The 23,443-nt window shown below is 40.5% G+C and overlaps 1 protein-coding gene across 6 annotated transcripts in view; it reads right to left on the reverse strand.

Annotated features, from left to right (window-relative positions):
* Positions 1-210: 210 nt before the first annotated feature.
* MCCC1 (methylcrotonyl-CoA carboxylase subunit 1) overlaps positions 211-23,443 on the reverse strand; it is an 82,696-nt gene continuing 59,463 nt past the window's right edge. For 5 of the 6 annotated variants that reach the window (XM_050780178.1, XM_050780182.1, XM_050780181.1 and 2 more), the window contains 8 exons: positions 23,173-23,282; positions 21,363-21,579; positions 18,262-18,348; positions 9,980-10,029; positions 6,301-6,438; positions 4,018-4,125; positions 1,849-1,920; positions 211-571 (listed from right to left, as the gene is read on the reverse strand). In XM_050780178.1, the coding sequence (XP_050636135.1) occupies positions 443-571; positions 1,849-1,920; positions 4,018-4,125; positions 6,301-6,438; positions 9,980-10,029; positions 18,262-18,348; positions 21,363-21,579; positions 23,173-23,282 (911 nt within the window). In that variant the 3' untranslated portion in view covers positions 211-442. The remainder of the gene's footprint in view (positions 572-1,848; positions 1,921-4,017; positions 4,126-6,300; positions 6,439-9,979; positions 10,030-18,261; positions 18,349-21,362; positions 21,580-23,172; positions 23,283-23,443) is intronic. The other variant, XM_050780179.1, reaches the window with a different exon arrangement.

A 23,443-nucleotide genomic window follows, 5' to 3' on the forward strand; every position in this document is an offset into this window, starting at 1 on the left:
TAATATCCATGTATTTTAAACTACCTAGTAAGTTACTTTTTGGCCAGACAAAACCTTAGTTGTTGAACTCCAGGGCATCTCTGAAACATGTTACTGCCCGTTTTCTTCATAACAGCAACTGGAAAGTAATTCATTTAATTAAATGTCCTTTTCTCTTCCTCCCTTCCTAAAAGAGACTACAGTGTATAAAATTTGAGGCAGAAATAAACATTGGTTTCCAATAAAAAAGAATATTTCAACTTTATTAGTATGAAATATTTTGAGATAATTTATTATATTTGTGATCCAAATGCATGATTCTCAAATATGACGGGCATTCAGCACAAGCATACAATCATTTAGTAAAACTGCTTTTTATGAGACCCCGAGAAAAGCAGGAGGCACTTTCTCTTTTTGGTGGAGAGAGAAGACACTACTTAATTGGCCATTTCCTTGCTGGAGTTTATTCTGATTCCCTTTTGTCTGACTCTTCCTCCTCAAACTCCACTAAAGGAGTGTGTCTGTTGGCCTGAGCACCTTCTCTGTAGAACACTTTCTTTATTGTGCCATCCTTTGGAGCCTTTATGGTATGCTGCAGAGACACAAGACAGGACAAAAGACAGCTGCAATACTAATGAGGACAGTATACACCAAGTCAAGAAAGGGAGACCAAAAATGAAAACTGTAGCCAACTTTGATGTTTTGTTGTCTCTCAGTGCTTTCCAACACTTTGTTGTTGTTGTTTTTATTTTTAACATCACAGCACACAGGGAGAACGGTAACAAGTTGAGAGGAATTAACACTAGGACACAGCAGTGACCATTCAACGATATGACTGGGAAGCTCTGGTGTAGCTCTCAGTTCTCAACTTGAGCTTCATGTTAGAATTGCACCTAGGAAGCTTTCAACAGTTGTTCTTGTTTTTTTTGTTGTTGTTGTTTGTTTTTTTAAATTGAGACAGAGTCTTGCTCTGTCACCCAGGCTGGAGTGCAGTGGCAAGATCTCAGCTCACTGCAACTTCTGCCTCCCAGGTTCAAGCAATTCTCCTGCCTCAGCCTCCTGAGTAGCTGGGATTACAGGCATGCACCACCATGCCCAGCTAATTTTTGTATTTTTAATAGAGATGGGGTCTCACCATGTTGGCCAAGCTGGTTGTGAACTCCTGACCTCAAATGATCCACCTGCCTCGGCCTCCCAAAGTGCTGGGATTACAGGCATGAGCCACTGTGCCCGGCCTTTCAAAAGTATTGATCCTTGGGCTTTATCCTGGAGATCGCAATTCAATGGGTCTGGGGAAGCAGTTTTTAAAATCTCCCCAGGTGACTGTACACATGCTCCTTGACTTACAATGGGGTCAGGTCCAGATAAATTCAATGTAAGTTGAGGAGTACATTCAACGTGTATGGTTTTACACTATTGTCAAGCTGAAAAATCCTTAATTGAACCACTCTAAGTTAAGGACTGCAACATTCAGCCTAAGAATCACTGACCTACCATTTGAACCGGCTAAAAACCTAAACAGCTAATTTAATTTGATTCAGGTTTTCACTTTGAAACTGATGCCTGGTATCCTTGATTCGGCCTTAGAAAACACCAACAGTTAACATTCAGTTGGGTTACTACCTGATTCCAAGCTATTGATAATTTCATTAATTTCAGAATCAGAAATGACAGGTACAATTTCACAAAATTAAAATAAAAATCTTTTTACAAGAAAGATAGTTTGGTTTTGTTTCCTACAATTAATGCTTTGTCAATTCATTGCTCTTCATATTTAAGGTGGTATTAAGTTACAAAATAAGCCAAAGGAACAATTAGGTCTGATTGCTCCCGAAGTCCTCTTAGCAACTGAACTCATAATTTCCTTACCTCCATCTTCATGGCGATCATAACCATGAGGGAATCTCCCGCTTTCACTTTGTCTCCAGCTTTGACAAACACCTTGAGATTCAGTGTGACAGGTTAATATTTGAAAACACAGAGGTCCTAGATATGTTAATCTGCTTCATTACAGTAACCATTTTACTGTCTATATGTACTCACAACATGTTGTAAACCACGAATATACACAATAATACATCAATTAAAAGAAAAAAAAAAAAAAAACACAGAGGTCCTTTGTGGTCCATAGAGTTGTTATATAAACTTACAGGCAGAAGTAGTATGTGGTTGTGCTATCTGCCAAATGTACTGGTCGAATCAGAGGCCTATAGCCCAAATGTACTGGTCAAATCAAAGGCCTACAGCCCAAATGTACTGGTCAAATCAAAGGCCTGCAGCCCAAATGTACTAGTCAAATCACAGGCCTGCAGATCAAATGTACTGGTCAAATCAGAGGCCTACAGCCCAAATGTGCTAGTCAAATCAGAGGCCTGCAGATCAAATGTACTGGTCAAATCAGAGGCCTGCAGGTCAAATGTACTGGTCAAATCAGAGGCCTACAGGTCAATGTGGCATTGCTGGCACTGTCGTTGACGGGTAGCACTGCTTAGTCCCCTGTCCCACCCCCAAAACCACTTAGTTTTGCTTGAATCACATGAATATACTCCATATATTTTGATATCCTTTCATTTTTTTCAAGAATGTAGAAACAAGACACATTGCCTACTGTAGGGAAGGACTAATATACTTAAATGTCTTCACCAGACAGGGAAGAGGGATGAGGGTCTTGACTGGTTTTCTTGTTTTGGGGTTGTCTAGGGCCAAGTATAGTAAGTGTGTCTGAAGTCTTCAGAGCCCTGTGTAGTAAATGTGAAAACAACCTTCATGCAACAGAATTAAACTTATTAGCGACCCCAGAAAGCGATTTCTGTTTTCCTTTGTATACATATGAGTGGACTCATAGATCCTGTATGGTCTCACTTTCATTGTGGTTAACATGGCTACTAAGTGGGAGACTAACAGAGTTGTGCAGAGATGCCTACACTATGAGAGGCCATGGGAATGAAATCCAATGAGCTAACGGCAGATCCAGGTCTCCTAGCTCATACCCACTTGGGGTAAATATGTCCAAAGGAGAATGGTGGCTGAAATCACCCACGCTATTTAAGTAGTTATTTTCTTCTTCTTCTTTTTTTTGTTTCAAGCATATACAGTTGAGTTTTTATGACTTAAATGGATTTGAGGAGACTCTACTGTATTCAAGTATATAAAAGGAGACAACGGATACTGATCTATCACCAGTTGATGTTATATCAATACGTGCTACGGTATAAATGTCTATATCCCCCCAGAATTCATTTGTTGAAATCCTGACCTCCAGGATGATGGTATTTGGAGGTGGGGCCTTTAGAAGGTGATTAGGTCATGAGGGATCTGACCTCATGAATGACATTAGTGCCCTTATGAAAGAGGCCTGAAGAGAGGTCCCTTGTCCTTTCCACCACGTGAGGACACAGAGAAAAAATGGCTGTATATGAAATTGGTAAGTAGAATCTCACCAGACACCTAATCTGCTGGTGCTTTGATGGATTTCCCAGCCTCTAGCATCATGAGAAATAAACTTCTATTGTTTAAAAGTCACCCAGTCTATGGTATTCTGTTCTAGCAGCCCGAACTGACTTAGACAGTATGGATTGCAACTGTGAATTATACACTGCATTCAACACAAAACCGTATCGTTCTTCACCGATACCAGCCTTTTACATTAACACAGATGCAACTATGTACACTAAAGAAAATGTCACTATTTCATGAAAAATTTGTTGCTATTAAATTTAACATTCAAAACCAGCTTTTTTGAATAATGCTTAATGAATGCTCAGTTTTAATCATAAAAAGACAATTTAGATTATTTGTACTTTGATGCAAATGCCTGCCTTCAAAAACAGCAGTCTTTTTCATAAATGAGGTAAATGGGTATTTTCAGAGAGGACTGTGATAAAACATTTGAATCTGTAATAGATCCTCTTGTTTTTGTGAAGTGGATGCTTGCCAGTGGGCAAGGTTTAGAAAGGGAAAAGGCCATAAATGACAAAGTTCAACAAAGCCACGTATTAAAACTTACTGAACATCACTCTACAGATGCTATGTCATTACCTTTTCAATGGTTCCAGTCATAGGAGCTAGGGGGCCTCCCTGAGTTCCTTCTGAGCTCACAGAAGATAAGTATTTGGGGACTGGAATGTCAATCTCAATACTTCCTTCCTAGAAACAGAAAACAAACTGAAAATGGAATCAAGATCCTATCACTATATTTTTACTAACATACCTGAGGTAATTGTTTCCCACTATTTGTTAAATATTAGTCATCATGGCTGGGCGCAGTGGCTCACGCTTGTAATCCCAGCACTTTGGGAGGCCAAGGCAGGCAGATGGCTTGAGTCCAGGAGTTTGAGACAAGCCTGGGCAACATAGCAAAACCTCATCTCTACAAAAAATACAAAAATCAGCCCAGTGTGGTGGTACGCGCCTATAGTCCCAGCTATTCGGGAGCTGAGGCAGGAGGATCACTTGAACCTGGGAGGTAGAGGCTGTAGTGAGCTGAGACTACGCCACTACACTCCAGCCTGGGTGACAGAGACTCTGACTCACACATACACACACAAAAATTAGTCACCATTAATACCAGGGTTCTAATCTAGCTTTATGACCTTGAGCAAATTATTAAACCCCTCTCAGCCTTGGTTTCCAACTGTAAAGAGGTAACGGTATACATGCCTCACAGTATATTAAAAGATTTAGGCCAGGTGCCGTGGCTCACGCCTGTAATACCAGCACTTTAGGAGGCCGAGGCGGGTGGATCATGAGGTCAGGAGATCAAGACTATCCTGGCTAACACGGTGAAACCCCGTCTCTACTAAAAAATACAAACAATTAGCCGGGTGACGTGGCAGGCACCCGCAGTCCCAACTACTCGGGAGGCCGAGGCAGGAGAATGCAGTGAACCCGGGAGGTGGAGCTTGCAGTGAGCCGAGATTGCGCCACTGCACTCCAGCCTGGGTGACAGAGCGAGACTCCATCTCAAAAAATAAAATAAAAATAAAGCATTAACTGTAGACAACAAGTAGCCACTGTCTGGTAGCCATTTTCAGTAGCACCCCCACTCTCAGATGCTCAGTATGCTAGAAATTGGTTTTAACACACATATATTATATCATTAATCATCACAACAACTCTATGAGGAAGGTACTATTATTAATATTTTTTAGAGGCAGGGTCTTGCTCTGCCACCCAGGCTGGAATACAGTGGCACAATCATAGCTCACTGCAACCTTGAACTCCTAAGCCTATTAATAATCCTGCATTAGCCTCCTGGGTAGCTAGGATTACAGGCACACACCACCACGCCTGGCTAATGTTTAAAATTTTTTGTAGAGATGGGGTCTCACTATGTTACCCAGACTGGTCTCAAACTCCTGGTCTCAAGCAATCTGCTTGCCGTGGCCTCCCAAAGTGTTGGGACTACAGGCACAAGCCACTGCAACTATTATTATTACTGTTATTGCTGTTATTATTACTGTTTATAGATAGGAGAACTAAAGCCCAGAGAGTTTAACAGCCAAGGTCACACGGCTGTTAAGTGGCAAGGCCAGGATTTGAACCAAAGCATCTTCACATTTTAGAACTTGTGCTCTTCACCATTCCATTATACTGCCTCTATCATCATATAACTATAGCACAATTGGCTATGGAAAGGAATGCCTGGCAAAGTGGGATCATCCTCAACCCCATATATAGTAGTTTACTTACTAGACTACCAAAGGAATCTCATCACAAAGCACTGTGAGGCCACAGCATATTTGATAATGCATTATCCTCCTCTGCCCAGGCAGAAGGTTACAGACTCACTGGCCAGCAGGCTCCTAACCAAAACCATGCAAAGCCTGCCTTGGCTCTGACTGTCAAGAGACCACCACTAATGCCATCCACCTTCCTACTGTCCACCTTCCCCACAAGGAACATCTGGTCCACAGACTCCTCTCTCAGTGGTCACCTCCTCCAAAGTCACCAGGATTCCAGTTGTCAGGGTGATGGTGGGTGGGGAAAAGTGTTCAGACATCAAAGCCCTGAGACAATAACACCCACTGAGCAGGGAGATACTCTCTGACAAAGAAAATGTAAGGATTTGTTTCAGAATTCAGGAAGAAAATGGATATGTGTCTATCAATGAGCATCTGTGTGAATGAGAGAAGTGAATGGGAAACTAGAGAGGGCAGGAATTCGGCAAAGAAACACAGAATGGCGAGGGAAACTGAGGGAAAAGGGTCACAGCAATGGTCGAAGGAAGCTGGATCTTTCTAATCTCTTTCAGTGAAATGTCTCGGGCCAAACAGTTTTTTCCCATGCCCCAGGAATGATATTATAAAGAAGACACATTACCTTGGAAAATAGGTAAATAGTGTTTTCCAGGATAATCAACTTAGCTTTACTAGCAACTCCATTAACAGAACATTTCAGGTAAGTGCAGTCTTCCTCGCTGTAAAGATCGCCAAGGACCTGGAAAGTTTTATCTTCAATCTGAAAAAAATGAAAATAAGATCTTTAAAATAAATGAACAACCCTACAGAATTAATAAGATCAGAATCAATTCTTCACTATTGGTAGTTTTAAAACATAAAATACGTCTTAAACATATATATATATTTTAAAAAGTCATGGAACTTTCCCCCTATTCCTAACCAAGATACTTCATATAGAAATGACAGGAAGATAATTAAAAGGGGAAAAAAAGTTATATAACTTATCCATAATGCTATAGATTAAGGTTCATGTAAATATATAAAGATAGCACTAAAAATATGAAACAAAAATACAAATCAAGTTATGCAAAATTATTAAAATTCATTTACATATATTACGTTTGTAATACAAAATTATTTCTGAGTATTTGAAGTCAAATTTAGTTTTCCTGTGCCAAAGTCAGTCACCAAAAAAAAGCCAGAACCACATAATTAGATGATATTCTTTTATCAACACGTAGGCCCAATTCATGGGTTTCAGTTATGATTTAAGAACATAAATTAGCTGGAGATTGGCCATAATTTTCTCACTTTAAGAGACCATACGCCAAAGAACAAAGTTCACAATGTTTCAAGGAAGCTGATAAAAGGACATGGAACCTTTCTGTTTTAAAATTTCCCTTAGGTAAAAACTACATTTAAATCTTCTCTCTATAGTCTTCATTTCAATTCCCATAATGCTAGTGTAGAAGTTAAATGGCTATTCTTTTCAAATATATTACGTAGACTAAAGTGAAATAGGTCATACTGCAATATTTATACATTGGTTCTCATCTATCCTAAGTTAAATATGACATTTTACTATGCTTTGTAACCTACTAAAACAGCCATTTGAATGTTTGTGGAATTCTTAGGACAAAGGTTAGATTGGAAACTGTTTTGTTTAAAGATTCATGAAAACACATTTTAAAATTGTGAATGTAGTTCCATGAGCAGATAAGAACAAATTGGCAATCTACTTTACCAGCTACCATAGGACAAGAAATTATCTCAAACCAGAGGCATTAATATGAATTATAGCCCTTATACCCAAGTAGGCAGACTTTCCATGGTTTTTCTGAATCTCAGAGAAAGAAAATCAATGTGTCTCAAAGTGTTGGGAGGTCTAATACATATCACTGACAAATCTTTTTTTTTTTTTTTTTTTTTTTTTTTTTTTTTTGAGACGGAGTCTCGCTCTGTCACCCAGGCTGGAGTGCAGTGGCCGGATCTCAGCTCACTGCAAGCTCCGCCTCCCAGGTTTACGCCATTCTCCTGCCTCAGCCTCCCGAGTAGCTGGGACTGCAGGCGCCCGCCACCTCGCCCGGCTAGTTTTTTTGTATTTTTTAGTAGAGACGGGGTTTCACGGGGTTAGCCAGGATGGTCTCGATCTCCTGACCTTGTAATCCGCCCGTCTCGGCCTCCCAAAGTGCTGGGATTACAGGCTTGAGCCACCACGCCCGGCCTCATATCACTGACAAATCTATTCTGCAGGATTTGACATCTCTTAGCTCATATTAAAAATGAGTTATTCTATTTCCTGAAGTTGTACCTTACTATAGGAATTTGATTGAATTCCCACTTTTTAAAAACCATTTAAGCATTCCATTTTGCCAATGTAATGGTCTTCTTCTAATTGAGGATTACCATGAACTTTACACTAGAGGTTCTCAAAATATGACCTGTGTGTTCCTTGGGGTCCCTAATACCCTTTTAGGGCATCCACAAATCATAACAAGACTAAGAAGGCCAGGCGTGATGGCTCATGCCCATAATCCCAGCACTTTGGGAGGCGGAGGTGGGCGGATCACCTGAGAGGTTGGGAGTTCGAGACCAGCCTGACCAATATGGTGAAACCCTGTCTCTACTGAAAACACAAAACTAGCCAGGCATGGTGGCGCATGCCTGTTATCCCAGTTACTTGGGAGGCTGAGGCAGGAGAATCACTTGAACCCGGGAGGCAGGGGTGGTGGTGAGCTGAGATCACGCCATTGCACTCCAGCCTGGGCAACAAGAGCATAACTCCATCTCCAAAAAAAAAAAAAAAAAAAAGATTAAGGTATTGTTTTTTATAACCTCATTCTCTCATAAGTACACAACGGAATTTTCGAGAGGCTACTGAACGTGTGATAATGTTATCACTGTGATGGCTAATGGAATGTGTACTTGTGATTAGGTTTTAAATTTTTTTCGATTTATCCTACAACTCAACAACAACGATAAAACAACCAGATTAAGAAATTGGCAGAGGACTCGAATACAGATTTTTCTAACAAGATATACAAATGGCCAATAAGTACATGAAAAGATGCTCAACATCATTAGTCATTATGGAAATGCAAGTCAAAGTCACGGTGAGATACTACTATCTCACACTCATTAGTATTGCTATTATAAAACAAAAAAATAAAACCCCAGAAAATAATAAGTAGTGGCAAGGATGTGAAAAGACTGGAGCCACTGTGTACTGTTGATGGGACTGCAAACCGCTGCAGCTGCGATGGAAAACACTATGGTGGTTTCTCAAAGAATCAGAATCACCATATGATCTAGCAATTCCACTACTGGATATATACCCAAAAGGACAAAAAACAGAGTCTTAAAGAAGTATTTGTACACCCCTGTTCATAGCAGCATTATTCACAATAGCCAAAAGCTAGAAACAACCTGAATGTTCATTAATGGCTGAATGGATAATGAATATGTGGTATATACATACAACAGAGTATTTTTCAGCCTTAAAACAAAACAAAACAAAACAAAACAAAACAAAAAAACAGGAAATTCTCACATATGCTACACCATGGAAGAACCTTGAAGATACTGTACCAAGTGAAATAAGCCAGTTACAAAAGGACAAATACCACATTATTCCGCTTTTATCAGGTACCTAGAATAGTCAAATTCATAGAGACAGAGAGTAGAATCGTGGTTCTCAGGGGATGGGGGAAGAAGGAATGGAGTGTAACTGTTTAATCAGTGAGTACAGAATTCTAGTTTCACAAGAAGAAAGAAGTTCTGGAGATGGATGGTTGTGATGGTTACATAACAACTTGAATGCACTGAATGCAAATAGTTAAAATGGTAAATTCTATATTATGTGTATTTCACCACAATTAAAAAATAATAATAAATTAGTTCTTCTCAGTTAAATTGTCTAAATGGTAAATATCAAGAGATATAATTAACACAAACAAAAGTGCTCTGGTGGGTATTTTAAAGAGTGTACAGGGTTCCTGAGACAAAAAATTTGAGAGAACTGCTGCTTTTGATGTAAATACATGTACATACTTTAGGGGCTTGTGAATGTCTGATTCAAGCTTTTACTTTTTGCCAAGTTTTTATTCTTAAAGGAATAACAGCCCAACTGAGTAAACAATCAGTTAGAAACTGTATGGGGGTAATTTCCCCAAATTGGGTCTGAAATAAAAGCATAAGTTATTCTCGTAACTACAGTCATAATAGTCAAAGGCTTAAGAGAAACCAGAAAAAATACCCTATTCAGTATAAAAGAGGTCAGATTCAGCTCTGCACTGTAGAACAAAACCAATAAGGCTTACCTGCATGCTATAAGACCCATCATGGTTATACGTTACAGCTATGGCTACATCTTTACGGAAAAAGGGAAAAAAATGAAGAAAAATTAGAAAACATTCATTTATTTAATAACTGAGATATAACGAATCTTACGCTCAACCTGAAGACAACCAACTATTCAAAGGAAAGTCAACATCTTTGAACTTCTTGGAAATATTTTGTTAGAAAAGCATCTGTCAAATTAGTACCAATAAAGATGAATTTCAAACTTTTCTTTTTTAAAATGGAATTTCAGGGGTTTTATTTTCATTTTTATTTATTTTTTAAGACAGAGTCTCACTCTGGCTGGAGTGCAGTGGTGTAATCACGGCTCACTGCAGCCTTAATCTCCTGGGGTCAGGTGATCCCCTCACCTCAGCCTCCCAAGTAGCTGGGACTACAGGCGTGCCACTACGCCTGGCTAATTTTTTGATTTTTTTTAGAGATGAGGTTTCACCATGTTGCCCAGGCTGGTCTTGAACTCCTGGACTCAAGTGATCCATCTGCCTGGGCCTCCCAAAGTGCTGGAATTACAGGCATGAGTCACCACATCCAGCCTTGAGTTTTAGATATTTTAAGGCTGTCAAATATTTTACGTATTTTTCCCTCAACAAAAAGGCTGCAGTATTATAATTTTAAAAATGCAGGCCGGGTGCGGTGGCTCACGCCTGTAATCCCAGCACTTTGGGAGGCCGAGGCGGGGGGATCACGAGATCAGGTATTTAAGACCAGCCTGACCAACATGGTGAAACCCCGTCTCTACTAAAAATACAAAAATGAGCCAGGCACGGTGGCACGCGCCTGTAATCCCAGCTACTCAGGAGGCTGAGGCAGGAGAATAGCTTGAACCCGCAAGGCGGAGGTTGCAGTAATCCAAGATTGCACCACTGCACTCCAGCCTGGGCGACAGAGCGAGACTCCATCTCAAGAAAAAAAAAAAAAAAAAAAGCAATGAATTGGTAAAGAGAAGTTTTTGGTTGAGAATGGCATCTGCCACCTGATCACCTCTGTCATCTTGACTCACTAAACCTCTGAGCCTTGATTTTTCTGAGTCATTAAATGGGTATAAAATGTAATAATTATTAAATAAATGTGAAAATGCTTTATAAATGGTAAGACTATACACACCTAATAAATTATTCATGTTACAGGCCCATCTCACTTTATTGCACTCTGCAGACATTATGTTTTTTACATACTGAGTTTGTGGCAACACCATGTCAAGCATATTTTTCCATCAGCATGTGTTCACTTTGTGTCTCTAGGTCACATTCTTGTAATTCTTACAATATTTAAAACTTTTAAATTATTATATCTGTTATGGTGATCTGTGATCTCTGATATTACTACTATATAATAGTTTTACGGTGCCTCAATCTGTGCCCATGTAAGATAAAGAACTTCCTCAATCAACATTGTGTGTGTTCTTACTGCTCCATTGACCAGCCATTCCCCTGTCTCTCTCCCTCTCTATGGGTCTCCCTATTCCCCGAGACACTACAATATTGAAATTAGACTAATTAGTAACCCTACAATGGCCTATAAGTGGTCAAATGAAGAGTTACATGTCTCTCACTTTAAATCAAAAGCTAGAAGTGATTAAGCTTAGCAAGGAAAGAATGTCAAAAGCTGAGATAAGCCAAAAGTTAGGCTTCTGATGCCAAACCACCAAGTTGTGAATGCAAAGAAAAGTTCTTGAAGGAAGTTAAAAGTGCTACTCCAGTGAACACATGAATGATAAAAAGGTGAAATAGCTGGGCTGGGAGCAGTGACTCATGCCTGTAATCCCAGTGCTTTGGGAGGCCAAAGCAGGACTGCTTGAGCCTGGGAGTTTGAGACCACCCTAGGAAACATAGCAAGACCCCATCTCTAAAATAATAATAATGATAATAATAAATAGTGTGAAACAGCCTTGTTGCTGATATGGAGAAAGTTTTAGTGGTCTGGATAGAAGATCAAACCAGCCACAACATTCCCTTAAGCCAAAGTCAATCCAGAGCAAGGCCCTAACTCTCTTCAATTCAATTAAGGCCAAGAGAAGTGAGGAAGCTGCAGAAAAAATACTTGAAGCTAGCAGAGGCTGGTTCATGAGGTTCAATATAAAGCAGAAAGTGCTGATGGAGGAGCTGCAGCAAGTTATCCAGGAGATCTAGCTAAGATAATTGATAAATGTGGCTACAAAAAACAATAGACTTTTAATGGAGACAAAACAGTCTTCTATTGGAAGAAGATGTCATCTAGGACTTTCATAGCTGGAGAGGAGAAGTCAATACCTGGTTTCAAAGCTTCAAAGGACAGGCTGACTCTCTTGCTAGGGGTTAATGCAGCCAGTGACTTTAAGTTGAATTAAATGCTCATTTACCATTCTGAAAATCGTAGGGCCTTTAAGAATGATGCTAAATCAACCTATGCCCTATAAATGGAACAACAAAGCCTGGATGACAGCACTTCTGTTTACATCATGGTTTACTGAATATTTTAAGCCCACTGTTGAGACCTACTCAATAGTGCTCAGATAAAAAAGATTCCTTTCAAAATATTATCACTCAGTGACAATGCACATAGTCACCACCCAACAGCTCTGATGGAGATATACAAGGAGATTAATGCTTTCATGCCTGCTAACACAACATCCTTTTTGCAGCCCATGGATCAAGGAGTAATTTCAACTTTCAAGTCTTGTTAAGAAATATATTTTGTAAGGCAATAGCTGCCATAGATTGTGAGTCTTCTGACGGATCTGGTCAAAGTAAATTGAAAACCTTCTAGATGCCATTAAGAACATTTGTGATTCATGGCAGGAGGTTGGATTATCAACATTAACAAGAGTTTGGAAGACGTTAATGACTCATGGATGACTTTCAGGGGTTTGAAACTTTAGCGGAGGAAGTAACTGCAGATGTGGTAGAAATAGCAAGGGACCTAGGATTAGAAGTGGAGCCTGAAGATGTGACCGAATTGCTACATCTCAACAGTACTGCATGCTGCAGAGAAATCTTCATGAAAGGAAGTCACCTGAAGCAGCAAACCTCCTTGCTGTCTTATTTTACAAAATCTACTACAGTCACCCCAAACTTCAGCAACCACCACTCTAAATCAATCACAGTAATCAACACTAAGGCAAGAGCCTTCGCCAGCAACAAGATTACAACTCACTGGAGGCTTAGATAATCATTAGTATTTTTTTTAGCCATAAAGCATTTCTTAATTAAGGTATATACATTTTTTTTAGACATAATGTTATTGGCACACAATAAACTAAAGTATAATATAAACATAACTTTTATATGCATGAGGAAACCAAAAACTTTGACTCACTTTATTGCAGTGGTCTGGAACCAAACCTGCAATAACTCCAGAGTATGCCTAGATTACATGAGTATGGAACTGGTTGACTATCCGAGGAGATGAAAATCTAAAGTTTTGTGGAGTAGAGTATATAGATCAAAATCAATTTGTCTGCTTCTGATACTTCAGTACTCATTTTGATGCTGCCAGCTCACATCTGTTTCCAGCCCCGACGTTTCTTCTCCAGGTGACCTCTGATTATTATTATCATTACCAGCTGGATGCTCCACTGACAACTTAAGATGAACACGGCGGGGCCAACCAATCTTCTCCCTCTACCTTCTTCTCCTCCAGACCTGTGAGCTCCCTGACTGGCACCCCGATGCTCCTTGTCATCCAGGCTTAAAACCTGTCATCCTTGCCTCCTCCTCCTTTGTTTTCCACATGCAACATCCTTGCCTCATCCTCTTTGCTTTCCACATGCAACAGTTTCCACTGCTGGGTTCTGTGAAACATGGCCTCTAGTAGCAAAGTAAGAATAGCTTGCAAGTCTTGAATACTTAAAATAGTTGGTCATTCTCACTGAGGTCACTGGAAGTTGCTTCTGCTTTAGACTCATAAATGCTTCTGGCATCTTATTTTTTTTCCTTTTTAAAAATTTTCATTTTATAAATAGGGACAGTTACTACAATGCTGCCAAATTCTTCCCTGTCCTATGCATCTCTTCCTTCCATTCCTACTGCTCTACCCTGCCTCGGGCCCCACTGCTTCAGGCCTGGCTGAATCTGAGGAGGTCCTCTGGGGTCTTCCTGCTTCTCATCTCAACACTCAGAGCTGATGTCCTGACCCCATTCCAAATACTTCGCCTGATATTGGAGGCCCCAACCTCTCAGTCTTATTTCCTACCATTCTCCTCCATGGACGGCCTGATGCTCCACCCAAATGGGAAAGTGGGACAATTAACATTCCCTAGGCCGTGCACGGTGGCTCACACCTGTAATCCCAGTACTTTGGGAGGCCAAGGTGGGAGGATCGCCTGCGGTCAGGAATTGGAGACCAGCCTGGCCAACATGGTGAAACCCCATCTCTACTAAAAACACAAATATTAGCTGGGCGTGGTGGCACTCACCTATAGTCCCAGCTACTTGGGAGACTAAGGCAGGAGAATCGCTTGAACGCGGGAGGCAGAGATTGCAGTAAGCTGAGATCACACCACTGCACTCCTGCCTGGGCGACAGAGCGGGCCTCTGTCTCAGAAAAAAAAACCCAAAAAACCACACACACACAAAAACATTCCCCATGTATGCCCCCAGCTTTCCCTGCACTGTGGCTCTATGCTCACACTTCTCTTTCACTACGCTGCTGGTGCCCTGCCACAGCACAGAAACCTCACTGCCCATTCACATCAGGCTCACTGTCCTTGGGAAGAGTCAGCCTGGGCAGAGTAAATTCTCCCTCCTCTGAACATTTAGCCTTCTGCATACAAAACACCCACTATGATTCTCCTCTCATCCTGGTTTATAAAGAGTGATTTTCCTCTCTATCAGTTGTTTCAGAAAAATGATCAAAATTAAAATGTTCACAAAAGTCAAATACTAAAGTACAAGAACTCCAGGGCCCACACTCTTGACCACTACGCTCTCCATCTTCTCAACATACACACTTCCAAATGGCAAATTCCTTAACAGAAAAAAAGCAGGGACAAAGACATTTCCTTCTCTTCTCCACATCACTTGGCATATCTATTTTATCAAAAACTTTGTACTGAATGTATGAATGAATAAAACTTCTCCACCCTATATCATGTTGACAGGCTTTAACTCTTCTTATCACAAAGTGCCTCCAATTACACCACAGCCATTTTCTTTGAATTTATAAAATATGACATGTATTTAACTGGCACGAATGCCAACAGATCACAGTAAAGACACTACCAAAAAAAATCCTACCCTAGATATCTCTTGTCACCTACAAGAGAACCTTAAACATCCTCTTATACATTTAATAAGGTATGCAAGTGTGGCACTTGCAGTTTTCGGTCAGCACATGGATCCTGGAGTGTGGGTTCAAATCCCAACTCCACCAATTACTTTTGGTGTAACTTTTTGGAAAATTACTCATCTCTTTGAGCCTTGACGTTGGCTTAGAGAGATTAGTAATTTATAAAGTTCACACTAATAATAACACCAATCTCATTGGCCAGTTCTGAAAATGCAAATGAAATAATCTTTGGAAAGTGTTTAATACAGTAACTGACATATACCAAATACTCAATAAATTTTAGACATTATTATCATTGAGGTTGGGCAGGGTTCTGTGAAACATGGCCTCTAGTAGCAAAGTAAGAATAGCTTGCAAGCCTTGAATACTTAAAATAGTTGGTCATTCTCACTGAGTTCACTAGAAGGTGCTTCTGCTTTTGACTCATAAATGCTTCTGGTATCTTTTTGTTGTTGTTGTTGTTGTTTTTTGAGATGGAGTCCTGCTCTTCTGGTATCTTTTTTTTCCCCCCTTTTTAAAAATTTTTATTTTATAAATAGGGGCAGGATCTCACTATGTCACCTAGGCTGATCTCGAACTCCTGCCCTCAAGCAATCCTCCCACCTTGGCCTCCCAAAGTGCTGAGATTACAGGTGTGAGCCACTGTGGCCAGCCTGGTCTCTTAAGCTTCCTATTTCATGCATTCCATTTAATTGTGGTCATGGCTTATTAGCATTTTTTTTGAGACTTAGCAATATAACATTTTCTGAAAGCTGTTACATATAGACTTGGATTATTTTCATAGAATATTGCCAAAAGGATATAGTGAACAGCAATCATGTTGGCTTTTCAATTATGTACTCATTTTTTAATGAAAACATTTTTTAATTTCAAAAAACACAGCATACTTCCAATCAGTGCTTGCTGCTTTAGTGAAGAGCCATGCCAAATAACACAGTTGGCTTATATGAATTACAATCACACATGCAATTCTTCTGTTTAATTCAGGTTGAAGAAGCCAGTGAAACTTTACCACTTTTGATACTTGTATTTAGCATATAGCAGTCTAGAGTAAGATACTTCCAGATTTGGGGGGCTGTATTTCTTAGGATGAAATGAGCATAAATGGATGGGTTAACCATTTGCAGAATGCTACTATATAAAGGATGTTTGCAAATTTTCATTATAAAGGCTTGACAATATGCCCAAGGCACTTAAGGTAATGACCATCTAGGCTCAGAATTGAAAAATAACTGAAGAGCTATAACCCAATAAACTTGTGTGAACAAAATATTTGTTACTGGCCGGGCACGGTGGCTCATGCCTGTAATCTCAGCACTTTGGGAGGCTGAGGTGGGCGGATCACGAGGTCAAGAGATAGAGACCATCCTGGCTAACACAGTGAAACCCCGTATCTACTAAAAATACAAAAAATTAGCCGGGCGTGGTGGTGGGCGCCTGTAGTCCCAGCTACTCTGGAGGCTGAGGCAGGAGAATGGTGTGAACCCGGGGGGCGGAGCTTGCAGTGAGCCGACATTGTGCCACTGCACTCCAGCCTGGGCAACAGAGACTCTGTGTCAAAAAACAAAACAAAAAAATTGTTACTGAGTTAGTGTCTTCATAGAGGTGAAGTGAAAAAGATTTTCCTCTGTCCAAGGAAGAGGATTCTGTCATCAGCTGACAAAAGTATTCTGCCCTACCTGGGAGGCATATTTTTATAACAGAACTGTCACAGTTCAATGACATCTCACATTCAAGGTTAGCCAGGACTCTGAGCTCTGACTCCACCCATTGGGCTTCCCACACAAACTGTCTTACAGCAGAAGGGATACAGTGACCAGCTATAGAATTCTGGTCCTGCTGCTACACTGCTCCAGCCAGAAGTTTATAAACTTCCTTCTGGCTTAAGCATCAGCCTCTTTTGACTTCAGTTAAAGAAAGTCAGTCCCTAAGTTGAGTCAACTCAAATTAGTTGACAATCAAAAATCAATTTTCTATTGGAAAACTGGTGGAAATAGCCTAAGAGTCAATGTCACAAAGAGTGGGTGTGAATCCTAGCTCGGCCACTCACTAGCCTTGACTAAATTACTTCACTTCTGTGCCTTATCATCCATGCTTTCATCATCCATACGTGGGTATAACAGTGACTCCCCCTCATTTATGTTGTGAAGATAAAAACTTACATGAGATAAGGCACTTAATAAATTATAGCTCTGCAGTGACCCACTTCCACTTGAACCCCTGAAACACTGCCTGGGCAGTGGGTAATCGTCCCTCTCTGACATAGTTTTGAAAACTGTTTTTCTTTTTTTTTTCTGTGATGGAGTCTCGCTCTGTCGCCCAGGCTGGAGTGCAGTGGTGTGATCTCAGCTCATTGCAAGCTCCGCCTCCCTGGTTCACGCCATTCTCCTGCCTCAGCCTCCTGAGTAGCTGGGACTACAGGCACCCGCCACTACGCCCCACTAATCTTTTGTATTTTTAGTAGAGACAGGGTTTCACCATGTTAGCCAGGATGGTCTCAATCTCCTGACCTCGTGATCTGCCTGCCTCAGCCTCCCAAAGTGCTGGGACCAGAGGCGTGAGCCACCGCGCCCAGCTGAAAACTGTTTTTCTTATTTAAAAGTAATACACTCTCGCTGCAGAAGAATTGCAAAGCAAGAAAAAAAGTACAAAGGATTAGGGAAAAAGAGGTGGTTTTTTTTTTGCATATTTCTAACATTCTGGCATATTTCATTTCAGCTGTTTTGCTACGTTTATTTTATGACATATTTTTAGAATATTTACAAAATATTTAAAAAGTGCAAAGAAGAAAAGCAAATACCATCAACTCTACTACCCAGAGCCAATCAATTCTATTATTTTGGCATATTTCCTTCCAATGTTTAGCCTAGGCATTTAAAAAATGTAACTGATCATGACCGGGCTGGAATCCTCTTTTTCAGACTAATGTGATACATTTGTATGACTCACATTTCTCTTTTAATGAAACATTACTTACTGTTTTTACCATCTTTAAGAGTCATGTTTCTGGTATAAGAGATATTCAGTCTTCTTCCACTGCTAGATGAAAATGGAGAGAATTGATCTAGAAAAAATTTAAAATTCAGTAACAAATTTATGAGCATCAAGCCTATGAAATTTACACCTTACAAAAGAAAACATAAAACGCAAGTCCTGGTCAGGCACGGTGGCTCACACCTGTAATTCCAGCACTTTGGGAGGCCAAGGCAGGGAGATCATGAGGTCAGGAGATCGAGACCATCCTGGTTAACACAGTGAAACCCTGTCTCTACTAAAAATACAAAAAAATTAGCCGGGCATGGTGGTGGGCGCCTATAGTCCCAGCTCCCTGGGAGGTTGAGGCAAGAGAATGGCGTGAACCTGGGAGGCGGAGCTTGCAGTGAGCCAAGATTGTGCCACCATACTGGGTGACAGGGCGAGACTCCATCTCAAAAAAAAAAAAAAAAGAAAAAAAAACATGCAAGTCCTAAACTGGCAGCTCAGATGTGCTGTTTTTGTTCTTCTTGTTGTTTTAAGTTTAAAGGGATACTTTTGTTTACATCTTATGAAATTTCATATGAAAAATTCTAGCTTCTACTGAAGAATCTGACTATTTGCAACCTAAACTCTAATCCTACAGTGGCATAAACGTACCATGGTCACCCCCTTTTGATGGGGCAAATTCATTCCAGGTCACTAAAGTCTCTACTGCTCACTATTTTTCTTTCACCTGGCCTCTTTTACTCTTTTATGTTGTTGGCTCAGCCCTTATAGCCTTTTTTTTTTTCTTTTTGAGACGAGTCTCATTCTGTTGCCCAGGCTGGAGAGCAGTGGCATGATCTCAGCTCACTGCAACCTCCACCTCCTGGGTTCAAGTGATTCTCCTGCCTCAGCCTCCTGAGTAGCTGGGATTACAGGTGCATGCCACCATAGCCGGTTAATTTTGTATTTTTAGTGGAGACGGGGTTTCACCATGTTGGCCAGGCTGACTTAAGGTCAAACTCCTGACCTTAAGTGATCCACCTGCCCTGGGCCTCCCAAAGTGTTGGGATTACAGGCGTGAGCCACCGTGCCTGGCCCCTTATGGGCATTTGGGTGTATATCCTCTATTGGACAATATCCAGGTGCTTCAGCATAGCTAAGCTGATGCAATTTATTCTGAACCTCATATCTGTACCAATTATAAACTTTTAAAAGGAAGGTCACAGTAAGAGAACACTCCATTCTAAAAATGTTAAGTTCAGGCTCAGGAATACCACATGGGACATATTTAGATGCATTTTCATTCAATGTAAAAGGATAAAATGAGGATAGAGCACAAATCTTCTAAAGATGTAGTTTTCAGCACTTAAAACATGTTACATTTTAAGCTTTCAAAATAGCTATCTTGAATGAATCTAAATGATATAGAAATTAAAGATTCTAATGATAGGATCGTATAATAATATAGGTTCAGTATCACTTATCCAAAATGCTTGGGACCAGAAGTGTTTTGAATTTCAGATTTTTTTTTTTGGATTATTTGCATTATATTTAACTGGCTTAGCATCCCTGATCCAAATATCTGGAATCTGAAATGTTCCAATGAGCATTTCCTTTGAGCATCATGTTAGCGCTGAAAAAGCTTCCGATTCTGGAGCATTTTGGATTTGGGGATTTGGGATGCTCAAACTGTATAGGGTAATACAGTAATTACCAATAAAAGAGAAAAATAGATGAGATTTTTAAAAATTCTGTTTGCTCTGAAGGTCAGAGCTAGCCTGAAATGCAAAAAGTATGTGAGAGCTGAGATTCTGTATCAATTTAAAGGGCAGAATTTTTTTTTTTAATACTTTAAGTTCTAGGGTACATGTGCACAACGTGCAGGTTTGTTACATATGTATACATGTGCCATGTTTGTGTGCTGCACCCATTAACTTGTCATTTACATTAGGCATTTCTCCTAATGCTATCTCTTCCCCTTCCCCTTCCCCCAACCCCACAACAGGCCCTGGTGTGTGATGTTCCCCACCCTGTGTCCAAGTGTTCTCATTGTTCAATTCCCACCTATGAGTGAGAACATGCGGTGTTTGGTTTAAGGGCAGAACTTTCTAATGGAGAACTGACTGAAAGTATCAACTACCCGATGAAGTAATGAACTTTCAGTTTCCCAAGGTGTTAGGAAGAAGTTGGGCAACAGCTTAGTGGGTGTGCTGGGGTAGGGATGCAATGCATGTGTGTGGTAGCCAGGATGAACCCCTGTTATGGCCCTTCCTACGCTTGGATACTATGACACTATGAAGTCTCTAGGTAGACATCCAATCACAGGATGGAAAAAGAGGAAGAAGTAATTCGACAATAAGTCATGGGTAACCCAAGAGAATCTAAGTCTCTGGTGTTCTGTCTTGAGACTCTGGGACAAAGGGAGTTCCTGCAGGTACAAAGGACATAACAAAGTAGGGCCATGAGGAGTGGTGAACAAAAGAAGTGGTAAGAAATTAGCATAGGATGTGGGGAAAACAAGTGCTTGACTGAAAAGAGATCCATTTCTTTTTTTTTTTTTTTTTTGAGATGGAGTCTTGCCCTCTTGCCCAGGCTGGCGTGATCTCGGTTCACTGCAACCTCCGCCTCCTGGGTTCAAGCGATTCTCTTGCCTCAGTCTCCCAAGCAGCTGGGACTACAGGCGTGTGCTACCACGCCCGGCTTATTTTTTGTATTTTTAGTAGAGATGGGGTTTCACTGTGTTAGCCAGGATGGTCTTGATCTCCTGACATCATGATCCACCTGCCCTGGCCTCCCAAAGTGCTGGGATTACAGACGTAAGCCACCGTGCTCACGTCTGTAAAATAAGAGATCCATTTCTACAATGTTAGGTGATTAGTTACACTCCAGTTAACGGGTTAAATAGTGTTTATGGGTGCATCCATGGCAAGTGAAGAGCTTTCCTTCATACTAAAAAACATGTCTGCAAACTTCATACTACAAAAGAAAGAATGCAAAGAATGATGTCAGTCACTGAGAGGAGAAAAGAGAGGCAAGGGTGCCATACAGAAAGAAAAGCATGTTCAGTGATGATTTGCAAAACTTGACAAGCAGAGGAAAGAGAAAAGCCGTCCGTACCATGTGCCTGAAGAGTGAAAGCGTCGGTCATGGCTTTCTCCTTGAGGATGAGACCCAGGGCTGCCTGGCATAAAGACTCTTTGGCTGCAGCCTTCCGACTAAGCAACAATTCTTTGTGGTGTTGAGGGATGAAATCAGTGTGCACGTTCCCAGCTTCAAACTCTGGGTGGCCAGACAGATTGAGTAAGAAGTCAATGTTGGTGTGCAGTCCAATAATCTAGGAAGAGAATAAAGCCCCAGTTCCTCCTGAGTGGGAAAAACAGTATGTTCAGAAAACCATCTGCTCTTTTTATCTAAGCATTTTCTACTGTGAACAACTCTTACGAAAAATAAAAAACCTACTAAGGTACCATGTGGCAACAGGACAACTCTCAGGGAAAAAAACCACAAAAAACCATCTCACTATCACTATGTCCATCCACTATTACTATATCCATCTGGACTTGACACTCAAAATTACATTTTAATATGACAAAGAGGATACTGGAAATACCGAGGCACTTACTTGACGCAGGTTAGGAACATAATAAATGTTAAGAAACATAAATGAAATTCATTTGCAAGGTATTGAAGACTTGCTGCTCAGAACGCTTCCACAGAATAGGAAGACTGCAAACAGCAAGCTGGATTGCTATACTGAGGAGAGGATAGGATTAAATGACCTCAAAAGAGCTTCCTTCCAACAATAAAATCCAAATTTTATATACTGATACAAAAATTTTAAAAGGTATAAAATTAACCCAAATACACCAATAAATGGGATCAAAAGTAAAACCAGCTATCTGAGCTTTGGGTTCATTCATTCACTCATCCATTCCTTCATTCATTTAACAGCCATTTCCTGAGCATCTCTTAAGTGACAGGCTCTGATCCAGGCACTGGGGATAGAGTGAGGAACAAAAGGTATGAAGTCCCTGCCTTCACAGTCTCTGCTGACATTCTAGGGCAACAAGTAACAATATCTGTAAACAGGTATTGAATATAATGTCACATGCTATGAAGAAAATGAAGGCTGGCTACAAGGATAAAGAATAACAAAAGGTCATACTTTAAATGCGGCAGCCTGGGAAAGGGTTCAGAGCAGGAGAGCGGGGTAGTCAGGAGGGAGCCCTGCAATCATGTAGGGGAAGAACATTCTGGAAGATTGGACAGGAATGCATGGCTGCATGCTGAGTGAGTCTCAGAAGCGGCAAGGCAGCCAGTGTGGTTGAAGCCACAGAAACCAGAGCTTTGATCAATAATTAACACAAAACAAGTTGAATAACTGGGTGAATAAATCCTTCTATGGGCCAAATCAATGTGATATGGGACTTTCTGCACCAAGGAAATTAATGTTCTACAGAAAAATAACAAACTCTATTAAAGGGATGAAACTGAACATAATTATTTTACTTTAGAGAAAGTAAACCCAGACTGCAGGCATACTGGGTAGCGAAAACAACATTCAGGAAAACATCTGCTTTTATTTCCTAAGTATTTTCTACTGTGGACAGCTCTTAGGAAAAATAAAAAACCTACTAAGGTACCATGTATAGCTGGATTTATCTACAGAGTGAATAGGATTTCACCGAAACATAGCACTGACACTAACAATTTTACTTCTGCAATCTTTCTTTTGTAACTGAAATGAAGAAGTCCTCAAACCCTGCTCTGGCCCTTGCAAAATTCTCCCATATGAAACTATTTTGTTTGGGCAATTGATGGAAATAGAGAATACGCTGACAAGACCAAGGCCTTGCCAAAGACAAAGGCTGAACTCTGGTGCTGAGCAAACACATCAAGGTCACTGGCACGGTCTCAGATCACTCACATTGTACTGACGAAGGCTGTACCTCAGTTTTGTCAATGCTGCCTGGCGATCTGCAGCCCACACGACCAGCTTTGCAATCATGGGGTCGTAATGCACGGAAACTTCATCTCCTGAAATTGAAAACCACGATAACCTCTTCAAGTCAAAACATAAAGGAATAAAATACAACAAGGAAGACGTTTTGTTACGTACATTTCACGCTTAATCCTCATAAACCCCTGCATGATAAATAACATCGACACAAATTTATTCATAAGGACCCTGAGGTTCA

Source organism: Macaca thibetana, chromosome 2 (assembly GCF_024542745.1).
Source record: "Macaca thibetana thibetana isolate TM-01 chromosome 2, ASM2454274v1, whole genome shotgun sequence".
In the NCBI taxonomy this organism is placed as follows: domain Eukaryota; kingdom Metazoa; phylum Chordata; class Mammalia; order Primates; family Cercopithecidae; genus Macaca; species Macaca thibetana.